Source organism: Lepidothrix coronata, unplaced genomic scaffold, assembly GCF_001604755.1.
Source record: "Lepidothrix coronata isolate B3197 unplaced genomic scaffold, Lepidothrix_coronata-1.0 Scaffold71, whole genome shotgun sequence".
Taxonomy (NCBI): Eukaryota; Metazoa; Chordata; class Aves; order Passeriformes; family Pipridae; genus Lepidothrix; species Lepidothrix coronata.
The window spans coordinates 5,277,735-5,290,763 of NW_016690251.1; the positions used below are offsets into that span (position 1 = coordinate 5,277,735).

At 39.2% G+C, this 13,029-nt stretch overlaps 1 protein-coding gene across 3 annotated transcripts in view; it reads right to left on the minus strand.

Annotated features, from left to right (window-relative positions):
* MACROD2 (MACRO domain containing 2) overlaps positions 1-13,029 on the minus strand; it is an 840,118-nt gene that overhangs the window by 580,745 nt on the left and 246,344 nt on the right. For all 3 annotated transcript variants that reach the window (XM_017818854.1, XM_017818853.1, XM_017818855.1), the window contains exon 5: positions 11,493-11,609. In XM_017818854.1, coding sequence (XP_017674343.1) covers positions 11,493-11,609 — 117 coding nt within the window. The remainder of the gene's footprint in view (positions 1-11,492; positions 11,610-13,029) is intronic.

The window sequence follows — 13,029 nt, forward strand, 5'->3', positions numbered from 1 at the left end:
GGTGCAACTGGCCCTGCCCAAAGCTTTCCCAAACTTAAAGCCACTGAATTCCCTCCCATAAAATACTGGGCAGATTAGGAAACAATTCATTCACCCTACTGAGAAACATAAAATCTCAGGCTGCTGGAAAAACACAAGACAGGGACTCACCACACCTGTGTCTAATATGAATGGCCATTTATTTAATAAAATAGGACTCCTACGAGGAAGCAGATTAGATAATGGGTTACAGAGCCATTGCCTACACACTCCTGCTTCAAATCCAACACTGAATAGCAGTGACAGAACATTATCCCCAACTGATGCTGGTTCAATGGTACCTGAAGTGCTCTGATACCCTCTGATATCTGGGTAAATTACTTCGGCACAAAAGTCGTGTCCACGGTTGGAATTAATTCAAAGAATGTTTTTTACGCACAGAAAATCCTTAAGAATCTTAAAAATTATGTTCCTTTCCTATTCAAAGATAATCGACTGCAATCAGATTGGGAAACTTTCTCCTTCCCGTTGCTGTCATGCCGACCCACATGTGGGTTCCCACACATTGGGGGGTGTTTTTTATTTGTAAACAAGCACTTCAAATCTGTGTCCCCGCAGGCAGGAGCACAGCTCAGGGCTGCTTGGGAGGAGGAGAGGAGCAGCAGTGGAAGGAGCTCTGCAGCTACAATTTCTTCCTAAGCCACAGTCAGACACAACACACCAAAGAGCATCACAGCGTGTGAAAAAGGCCCAACTCCCCCAAGCTCTTGGGTGTATGAGGTGAAAGCTTGTTCCACCTTAGAGGATTTCCTTTCAGAACATGCTGTGCCCACCATACAGGGGATTTAGTCATTCGTGCTGCCCTGATTTCTGAGTCGTGGCCATTGGGCCTCTAAAATAGTGCTACTGAAAAGAAAAAAAACAAAAAACCACCAAAGAAGTTCTCTCTCATTTTCAGCCTCACCTTCTGTGTATGATCACAAGGGATTCTCTGACCCATGAACTAACTGCTCTTTTGGACAAAACCATCTGGTAGGAAAGCTAAACAAAGTATTGCCTAAAATCAACAACAAGAAGACAGGGGGGAAAAAAACCCAGATGAAATCTACTGTGCTTTTAGAGATCTTCAAGTGTTAGAAATTACATTAATTTGACAATTAAAAACAGAATTTAGATGGAGAAAAACCCAGATACCCTCAAAATTAAAGTTCCATATGGAAAAAAGGACTCATGGATCTGTAGCTGCAATAGGACATCCAAGTATCTCTAAGACCCAGAGACCTCCAACACAGATCTTCTGCCTCTTCTCTGAGGCCTTCAAACTCCCCAGGGGGGAAAACCTATATAATACAAGTTGTCTTTACTTTCTTTACTTCTACCCTAATTATTGCCATGCTAACAGTGGCAATCCCTACAGGTAATAAATATGTTTTAGCAATAAATCACAACAAGAGGGGAGTTTTCATGTCCCTGAGAAAACAAGCAGCGAGGAGGGATTTGGCAGTTGGGAAGGTAGTTTTATCCTTCAGTTGTGGCCAAATGCTCAAAGCCAAAACTCACTCCCTGAAGTTGCCTCTCTTTGCCAAGCGTAAGACTGTGATTTAAAGCAACTTGTTTTCCATATCTGTTTATGTTCCACTCTCTAAAGGGAAAGAAATCCAACAATATTTATGGCTTCCCAGTCAATTTTGCATGAACTTCACTTTCAGCTTCTCATGAACAGGGCTGTGTTGCAACAAATTAATTTTAAATGAACAGACTTCCCTGGGACCACTTCTGCTTCATTTTGTAGCAAAAAAAAAAAAAAAAAAAGGTTGTTTTAAACTAGATTACACCTCTGACAGGATTACACCCGACACAAATGCAATCTTTTACTTGAATGAACTGTGATTTTCAGAACTGTGGGCTTTCAGAGTGTATTATATGACATTATTTTGCTATCCATGACACCTCCCAAAATTTCAAGGCTTTCTTCCCCCACCCCCACATCACTTACAACATGTGTGGAGCTTCCCCAGTTCTACTGGAGGATTAAAATCGAATAATGCAGCTGTTAAAACAAAAAGCTTCAACTGAAATCGTTTCCTCCATTGTGTTCATGGGTACTTTAAGCAGTTCACAGCCTTGTCTTGATGACCTGCTGTTTACAGGCTACAAGTCATCTCAACAATATTCTTATTCTATTCTTACTTCCTCGGAACCAATCCCCAAGTTTTAACTCTAATGCAAACACTGCATAAAGTCACACTGAAATAAATGTGATCCAGACAGACAGACATGTAATCAGATATCAAAGGAGTTATTTTTAGCGCTGCAAAGCATTTCTCATTTGTGTGTTTATTTATTTATAAGCCTTGGAAAGCTACCAGCTATTTTTATTGAAAAACTAAATAGGAAGCATACTTAGAAGTGTGCAAGCATGTCTCAAACACATCCTTTTTGCCACATTGAAATATTAAAATGGTCAAACTTTTCTCTGTCCATCTCTCTGACACATCACTAGAAAATTAAAGAATTCAGACCACTGTGCCTGAGGTTAAAGGGAATTCAATGTAACTCCTTCCCTGAGGAACCAGAAGAGAGATTTGTAGCATGACAAAGAGCTAAGAAAGAGTACAAAATTAGATGTAATTCAAAGTTGGTGACAGTTGTTTAATTAACACTTTCTTCTGGCTTCTTACTGCATAAATTATATTATACTCACCTACAAACCAACATGTGGGCAGAAAGAGCCATAAAAAGTTTACCCTGAGAGTATTACATTTTTCATGAATACACTCTCCTCCTAAACCTGGCCCTAGAAGTACTACCAGTCACTCTGAGTACTGCTGGGGCTTTTTAGGCATGGTTTGAGTTTTCTGTTAACATTCCAAGACATCCAGAAAGGTGTAAAGCCCAGCTCAGAGTGACTGCTGTGCCCCTTAGATGATGTACTTTCAAGTTCCTCTGTATTCCCAACAGTGGAACTTCAGTTCTAGTCCAGTGAGCTGAGAACCCCGTGCTGCAACCACTAAAAACTTCTCCAAGTGTTCTGTAAATGGCCAAAAATCAACAACACGCAGAACCTATTTTTCCCCAACAGCCAATTAACCTAAAAGATATTGCCATCTACTCAGAAGGGAAAAAATGCTAGAAGAGTTTCAAGCCAGACAATGGTGTAAATAATCTGCAACCCTGAGTAGCTTGTACAGAGAAAATATAAACACACACAGAGATAAATAGATGTAGAGCTACAGATATATTGTGATGTAAATTTATACCCTCCATCACTTGGTTTCCTTTTTTTTTTTAATGTTTGGAAAAGGTTCAAGATCACTGAATCAAGATCAAGACTCTTCACAAACATTGCTGAAAACTCACAAATACCAAAAACTGAAGGAATGAATCCGAGAATTTTAAGAAATGAAAAAAAAAAAAACCCTGACGTATGTTCTTCAACTTGTATGAAATGTTTAAAAAAAAAACTAAAAAAAAAAATAAAAGTCTGAGTGTGAAGGCAGTGTTAAGAAAAAAGGGATGCTGTCGGAAATCTAAACTAAAGAGGGAACTAAACTCTAGTGCTGCACATCAACAAAAATCCAGGTGATTTTGAGCCCCATTCTTCAAAGCAAAACATCCTGAATGATGTTATCCTTTCACCAGCAGTGAAACAGCATCTTCAGCATACAGAAGAATATCAATTTTATTTCTTTTCACTCTCTGGTTAATCGGTATTTAGATTCTTTCCTATAGGCAATTAAAGCATTATTTACACCCCACAGTCTCACACCTGATGTCTTTTCAAATGTTTGACCTCAGTTTTTACAAAAAAACCCCATGTTTTGGTCCATGTACTTAGTTTCTGTGCAACAGCCACAAACATTCATCTGCTGGGTGAAACAAAGATATTTTTAAACCATATAACATAACCTTCCCATCCTATCCACTTTAGGCTGGCCTAAAAAAATTATATTACAGGTAAAGAACTCCCACTTTTCGTCCGTGTGATTCTTTCAAAATATATCCAGAAAAAGAAAAACGAAATAAAAATATAAAATTAAAATTAATAAAAACTCAAGTGAACAGTGAGGTTTGTGGATGAGTGAAGGAGAACTCAAAAAAAATCATAGCACCTTTCACATTCATACTATTCCTTCTGCTTTATTTCAAAGCAGTAGAAAGAAAATGTCCTTATTTAGTACTTATGATCTGATTATTTCCATTTGCAAATAGTTCATCATATTTTTGGCTAAGTAATGTGCAGATTCAGCACAAAGAGGAGCCCTGTTCTTTGCTTGCAAGAAAGAAAATTGGGCTGTACAGTTTTTAAAACATTCCAGCTACAATCATATAATTATTATTAATCTGAAGAAATGATATGAAGTTAATGACCTCCAAGAGGCTCCAATTTTAAACCTTTTTCCTACCCTAGGGAGATGGAGGATCAGCAGTTAGTGCTCCAATTCAAGCCCCAAGCCTGTGCCAACACATTTCCTAAGCTAAATCCAGGTTCGGGAGACAGGCTGCATATTTTTCAGAGACTAAAACAGCATAAATCACAAGAGTGCCAACACACTATGAGGTTAATGTTGTGTTTTACTACAGTAAGCAATTTCTATCACCATTTAAAATGAGACAAGCAAAATTCAGGCAGACAAAATCTCATGCATCAAAGAATAATTTTCAAGTACTGAGTGTTGGCTTTGGCTTCTGAGGGAACGTATTAGAGTGGGAGCAGCAGCAACCACTGCAGTTAAAGGAGCATAAACATCTCCATTACATCCCATTCCAACCCCTTCTCCTTGTCAGCTGACTGTAGTGATGAGAATTTTGTTTATTTTCATTCCATGCATCAGACATTTTATTATTATTCTTATTATTTGAGTAAAAAGGACCAACTCTATCCAAGTATGGAGGAAATCAAATATATGAGCCTTAAGGGGCACAACACCCTGCTCCAGTGCCAACATACCTGAGGAATGACTCTCCACCAGTGTGGAAAGGCATATTCCAGCACAAATTATTTTGCACCAAATTAGGAGAGGTTTTAAATAGCACCTTACACATAAATTAGTCATTAGGAAAGTGTTTACACCTTGTGTGTTTTCACTCTCTGTTCCATCGAGGGGGTTTCCAGCGTGCTGGATGCCGACGCCAGGGATCTGTGGCACCAAACCCCGCGGGCTGCTGTGCCCAACAACCCCCCCTGCAAACTCAGCTCTGTGACTGCTTTCAGTAACACCAACAATTAGACCTTTGCAGAAAGGACAGATATCCAGAATTACAGAAGGAATGCCGCGGAGAGAAATTCCCGGCCCCAGGTTTCCACCGCCTGCCATCACAGCGCATTAACCCACACGTGACACGCCCCTGGTGCACCCAGTTACCGAGCAAATGGTTCAGCCCTCCTCTAAAAGTTCTCTGTGCCCACTTCTTGCCCTGGAGTTCAGGGTTCAGACCGCAACAAGTGATGGCCAGAAGAGGAGGATCGATAGTGAAACATTTCCTTCAGCCACAACGCAGACATTTGTAATGGAACAACTGGATGTGGAACGGCAGCTTCCAGCAGTGCCTGCCAGGATTTGGCCACAGCACAGGGCACTGACAAACACACATGGGGTCCATTCACAAATTAAATTTTAAAGAATCCATCCATTAAAAAAATGTGCCTGAGCTTGGCTCAAACCCAAGAACAAAGACCACATAGTCTTGTGACAGAAGGTTCTTGCGGATTCGTAACCACTGGGAGCTACAGCACTTGCCCCTTTTCTGCCCAACTGATGACAGACCCTGAGCAGACTTGGAAGAGAAGGAGATGTTTGAACTTATTTAGCTGGAGTTGATAAATGCATTCCCCATCATCCCCACGAGTCCTCTTCTCCCTTCCTGTATGTGTGGGGGATGTGGGGGTGTATGTAAGGGAGAGACAAGCCATAAAGCTTTACAATACCCATAAAACCCTCTCTAAAATCTAAGCAGGTTTTAGACCAAAGAAATAATCATTAATATTTCCCTTCCAACACATTTACAGCATATGCAATGGATGTGAGTGCTCATGGTGAATATAGCAGGTCATTAAGATGACTGGAGCCAATTAGATCAAATTAAAACACAATAAAGACATGACTGCACTTATTTTCAAAATAGTCATAAAATATATAACATGAGCTTATTAAAAGAAAACACCTTTGAAACCTAGACACTACTCAGAAGAAAAACATAAATATGTGGTAAGTGGTTTTGTTAACCATAAAGAAAACCTTTCCCAAAGGAATCTGAACAGCAAAAATATCGCTCAAGAAAAAGGGGTCCCGGGCCTTTGATTAGTGTTAACTTGCTTTGCTTAATTTTCAAATTAGTTTTAAATATTTAAGCAATGAGAAAGATTTAAAGGAATGGCAAACAGTGCTGCTTAAGGAAATACCTATCCAGAGTTTTTCCAGCTATGTTTTTTTTTTTTCCAGGAGGTGTCCCACAGCCTGGGCACACTGTGACCATAACGTGATGCTATTCAGCTCAGATAAAGAGTAGAAAGACATCCCTCCTGGAAAACCTTCATAACATTCATGAGTTTATGTTCTGTTAATGATTGTGTCCCCTTGGGCTTATCAGCAGCCCTTTTTCAACTGACATTTGATCAAATTTAGTCTGGTTAGGCATGAGCTGTGGGAGAAGATCTTGACTAGCTGGGAGTTGGTAGCCAAGTTAGTCATCCCTAAGCAATCCTGTCTTGTCCACATATTGTTCACTTTTAATATCTCCCTTTCCAATTTCCAAACATATTTACCAATTCCCAGACCTACCTATTCCCAGAATAAATAGGGAGGTATCAAAATGAACAACCATCAGAACCACACAAAAGAAAACAATTCTCCAACTCCTGCATATCAGAAGTTTAGTATCATTTGAAACAAAACTCATGTATTATTTTATAAACCAAAGTTATGAAAGTAAGTAAACAAACAAAGCTCTTTGTGAAATTCTGGACATTTAAATAATAGCCTTGAACATTATGCCCCATTTTTCCAACTGGTCAGTTTTTGAGTTCCATTTCTGCACAATCAACCTTTTAATTACAGCTCTGTGACCAATCTCCAAGAAAATAAGGAGAGATTTAAAAATCACTACCCTTGCACCCTTACTTTAAAATAATACCCTGTAAATATTCATCTTTTAAATACTGGAAATTATGTCTATGCAACTGAAGCACACTTTTTAATCTCTACTTTCTAATCTCCACTTTTTAATCTGATTAAACAAATTTGAAAGCTGATTCCTCCTACTGTGTTTAATACTAGCACTCCTCCTAACTACTTATTTCCCAGCAGGAACTGTCTCTGAGAGCACATTCACATTATTACTCCAGGCTGATCTACACAGTGACTTTGGACCAGAAGACTTGCTATATATGGTATTTACTCAGGGACAGTGCTTAAAGCACTAAAAATATCAAGCAAACAGAAAAAATTATTCGAAATATTACAGATTTATTAAGAACATAAACCACCGCATTAGAAAGTGCCCAGCATTTCCAGCAAGGCACCTCCACTGCAAGTCCACCTTTCAGATTTACTGCTGGTTGGTTCTATCCCATACTAGAGGCTGTAAGATTTTATTTTCCTAGTTTAGGGGGTTTATTATCAAATATTTTTTTTTCAGAAAAAGAAAGAAACTGTTACCAGACTCAGCAACAATAGAAAAAAAAAGTTAGTTTGGGGGCCCTTTCCTGCCAAGGTCAGGGTGCCACTTACCTGTGCTGGTTTTCAGTTGGGTTTAAGGCTGTTAAATACCAGGCAGGATGGGACTTTATTCTCTAATGTGTTCTGACAGGGTCCTTTTTTATAGTGAAACCTCTGCAAGCAGATAACAAGCCACAGGGTTGTTATGGACCCCTCATTCCAGCCATAAACACAATTTACATCCAGACCATTTTCTGCCAGTGGAGCCAACTGAGACTATTAATCAAATGAGAAAGAAAACAAGCATTTGTGGAGCTTTAAAACAGATACTGTTCATCTGTTATTTAAAGCATGACAGTATCAGAGCACTGCTCAGTGTTTGAGGATCAGTTGAACAATATTTAGAATGAACCGTCCTTTAAAAGGAACAACAATATGAAGTACAGAAGTTAAATAATTGATGATGGGTCTGGGACAGCATTAAAGGAAACCATCTCAGAGCAAAGGCACTGCCTTTTTCAGCCCTCCTGAGCACTGTGGAAACTTGGGTGCCTGCAAAGGTGTTTGCTGAAAAACAACAATAGATGACATCAACCAAATTATGGATTCAGCAAACAACTCTGGTGGCATTTGGGGGGGCTTTGTGTAGGCTTTTGCAGCACGGGAGGCAGATGGTGATTACACTGACTGCTGCAAAACTGTACAGAATGTTACATTAACTGGTAATGAGAAAATTCAATTTCACTTCATTTCTATTTTCAAACACACTACTTTTTGGCATTAAAAAAAAAAAAAAGTGCGTACGTTGAAAAGTTCATAAAGCAACATCTCCAGGCTGTAAACGTGTTAGTCTTGGTCTGTTCACGTTATTAGAATAAAGAGCTGAGGAAAAGTATTTCACAAACTGATCTCAGAGACACCAAGAAGAAATCACAGAAAGTCAGCCTATACATTTACATTACTCAGTTAGATATTATTTTTCAATCAGATATTATTTTTCAATTTTTCCACCGTGAAGACATTATTTGTCAGACCTGCTCTTACTTAAGCTAAGTAAATACAGCAAAGTATTCCATAAAAATACAATAGATCATAAAGGAGATTGCCACAGTGGGTTTTATTTACCAACTACCACCTTCCTAGCAAAGCACACCTTCCCTTCAGTGCCAAATTTAATTCCAGCTTCCTCCAAGTTTTCTACAAAGCAAAGCAATATGCTGCATGAACTCTGAATGCTAAATCTTCTTTAATATGGAGTCCTGAGCTGAAGCCCAAGTCCTGCATCCTGCAGCACACACAGGCTGCTCCATCCCAGAGCAGCTTTGCTGAATTCAGCAAGCTGTTTCCAAGCAAAGCATTTCGAGACCGAGAACTCGAGAGGGGAAAATCCCAGGGGCAGGAAACAGAATTGTAACATTTGCAATTCTGTTAAATAACAGAAGAAATCCCCAACAATTCATCAAATGAAACGCATTTCATATTTGCTATAACTGTTTATCCAAGCACAGTCACGAGAAGAGCAGATACAACAGAATAAACCGTTTACTACTCAGAATGTTAATGAATTATTGTAGTTGGTCTCCTGTACACAAAGAGAGAAATGGAAAGCAAGCTCCTTGTGAAAGCTGGAAGTTACCAGTCAACCACAACCCTCAGCTGGCTGACAACATTCCCTGGCAGTGGATTGGGATGGGGAAGTCCAGACCCCCCATCACGGTGCTGGTCTCCTCACGAAAGCCAAACGTAAAACAGCTTCCACAGTTAAACTGTCCTGCTCTTAACACAAAGTGACAGAGAGTGACTGAAGACATCCAGTGGCTTTACAGCTCTCTAAAATATCAAACCAGAGTCTTGATTGTTTGATGGCTCTCAGATGAATGGTGTAAAAGGTACAATGATTCCATGAGCCTACAACCTAAAGCTTCTAAAGGGAAAGGGAAAGGAAAACAACGGTTGGTGAACACAAATATGTTTTAAGGAGAAAAAGTAAAGAAATCAAGAGTTTTTCATTCTCAGCCTTTGCATGCAAACTGCATGTTTCCCTCCGCAGACCTTTCCCCCTCTCATGTTGATGCACAATCAGATACAATCAGATGTGGCTTTGATGCAATTTCAATTTCTAATAATACTGATTAAGCAGAATATTGACTTTTCTCCACGTCTGGTTACAGGTTTTGTTTCCACCTTCAGGTGATAATGGGGTTTCTCATTTTTTTGTTTGTTATTCCTACATGAGGAACAAAAATTTTCCTACAGCCTTCAAACAGGAGCAAACTCAAGCAACCCCTTGAACTGCTATAAAATCCGAAGGGAGGTCACACCTCAGACATGACCCTTCCTCTCTCTAACATCAAGTGCTTTATTATCTTTGTTATCCCACTAAAATACATGAGAGGAATTATGCACCTGTGGATGGGCAGCTTTTCTGCCCTTCCCAAGATATTATTTTGTATAAGAGGTAGAATTAAATATCAAAAATCTCCTGTAGGGCAAATTACAATGCGTTATTCAACAATTCTATCCCTTTTATGGGAATCTGGTAAAGATTCGGGCCATACATAAATCCAACCTAACACTGAATTTTCCTCCAAAATTTCCCTGACCTCTGGTCAAATTAACCTTTCATAAATAACCATTAACATGTGGTAAAACTACATATAAAGTAAACCAAAGTTTTTCTGCACATAGTAATTCCCACTGTCAAGGAAAAAATTGGAAGCTCTTGTTATCATCATCATAGAAGGTGCCAAAAAATGACTGGGAACACAGTTTTCTCGTGGCATTAAGAGCCACAGAAACCTAAAGGGAACCTGATAGTGCAGTGAGCATTTGGTTTTCCATCACAATTCAGAGAGATTTGAATATTTTTGACTGAGACATGATCCTGCTGCAACCTGCATACAAAAAAAAAGAGCTTGAATTCTAGTTATAACTAGATTTTATATATATATAAAAATATATTAAAAATATTTATTTATTTATTATTGATTATATTTATATATAATATAAATATATATATATAAATATATATATAAATAGAGAGAGAGAGATATTTTATATATATATATATATATTGCTGTTTGCAAAGGCTTCTTGGTACTTTTATCTTCATATCTTAATATACTATTCTGTAAGATCCTAAATTGCAAAGATTTCCCACTTTTTATCCTCGCTGGCTGACCAATGTGCTGTCAACACGGAAGTGTTTTCCAAGACAAGCTCAGCATCCACACAACACGGTCAAACCACCGTCTTCCTACTTGAAACAGGACTGGAATTCTGACAATTCCACTTTCAAAGCGCAAAAACATTCCAGCACGGAGCTGCACTCTGTTGAAAGCTGAAGTGTGACAGATGCCTTTGCACTAATTGCCAATCAGATGCCACGTAGCAGCTGAAAACACAATGCATGACTTTGATCTCCTGGGCTCTCAAAGTATTCCCGATCAAGGAATCTGCACGAGGAAGATGAAATATGCAGCACTTCCAAAAGCTGTCTCCGCGCAGCTTAAATATGATAATGTATATTTTGTTCATACCTCATAGAGCATTTCCAATCCTTTATTATGCATATGAAAGGATGTGTTTTAGCTTGCAAAGAGAAAAACAAACATGAAAGAAACGCTTTATATTTCAGAGACACGGAGGTTTCCATCGGATAACGCAGGTGAAATAATCGCTTGGAAAGGCCTGGATGGCTTTGTGGGGAAGAACATCATTACAGAACATGCTTAATTAAGTCCCCCTGCTAATTCTGTCAAATGAATACCTCGTTGAATCAGACCAGAGGGAAATGGAGGCTGCACACCAGCAGCACGTGTTGAGAAGGAAAACTCTGAGGAAAGGCTGACTTACATTTGGCAGGCAGGTCGTACCCACAGGTGATTTTGGCCTGGCCGGTCTCACACCCACTCAGGTTCCGACACTCAGCAACCAAGCAGGGCCCAGCAGCTCTGTGTATGCAGCCATCCACTGCAAAAAAAAAAAACCAAAAAACACGCGGTCAAGAAACCCCAGTTCTCACATTTCACTCAAATAGATCATCACAAACATTTACTGCCCATTTTCACATCCACAGACCCACCGATCTCCAGGTCGACATCCAAACATATATAATTTTTTTTTCAGTCTGTGCGTTTTTCAAAAACATAATAGTTAGTCAACTTGTTGCTAACTGGAAAGAGAACATCCAGAAAAGGTAAAGCAGAATAAAAATTTCAGTGTTAGAAAAGGGGTTTATTCAAGGCTCTAAGAAATTCTCAGTACAAATTCTGAAAACAAGTGTGATCCCCATCTCTTTTACTACACACCTCTGATACTTCTACAATTGTGCAAATCATTTAATGTCGCTGTCCCACTAGTGCCTTACACAAAAATTCCAAGAAATAATGCTTATGGGTTTGAAATATTAAAAAAAACCCTAATGTTGACCTTTTTTCCTTTTTACACTTTTTTTTTTAATTTTGCATTATTCATGCAACACTTCAGAGTTAATTAAAAAATAATTACTAAAGGTTGCAATTGCAGCTAAGTATGCAAGAAAATTAGTAGAGTGCATAGATCTTATTACCCTCAGGAGCCAGCAAAAGAATAAACCAAGGCTGCTGGCACAGCAATTCTGCCCTCTCAACATGCAATCCAAGAAATCATTTACTGTAATTATAGCAAAAAAGTTTGAGAAACAGGATACAAAATAATAAGGGAAATTGTTTATGCATGAACATATTAACTACAGCAGGGCCCTAATTCAGCAGCAACGACAGAGTTCAACTGGGAGAAATAATCATCATATAAATTACAATATCCACTCAAAAAGGTTGAGCTCAGGTATAAAGGCTGAACAAATACTTATGGAGAAAAGAAAGATTCTGGATGCGTATCATTCTATACTTATTTCAGATTTTCTTTCAGGTTTTACCAGCTCAAAGTTAAAGCAGTACCCAAGAGCTTATTGGAAGCAGTTAAACCAGAACAGGGTTGAAAAGCCAGGTGTGGATGGGCTTCCAAGAGATGCACAGCACAAACTGTAGATCTGGGCTCAGATTTGGGCAATCCAAGGGTTGGGCACTCAGCATCCCTGCTGAGCACTCCCTGCCCACCGGGATACAGGGGAGCAGGAAAAGCCCTTACTGCAGGATGGATTTTGAAGCTGCAATGGAAACCACGAGTGGCCTTCCTGCATCAAAGGCACAGCTGGCTTTGTAAGGTGTTGAGTGTTTCCTGAAGCCACATATCTCAAGTGGAGAGGCAGAAAACATCTTCAAATGGATGAAACGTTCTCCTACTGAGTGTTAAAATCCTGACTGCCTTTTCTAAAGAGTTCTGTGCCAGAGCTGACGTTCAGGTGACCCAGTCAAATTGGATAAGCAGCTCCTGGTACTCCATCCTCATC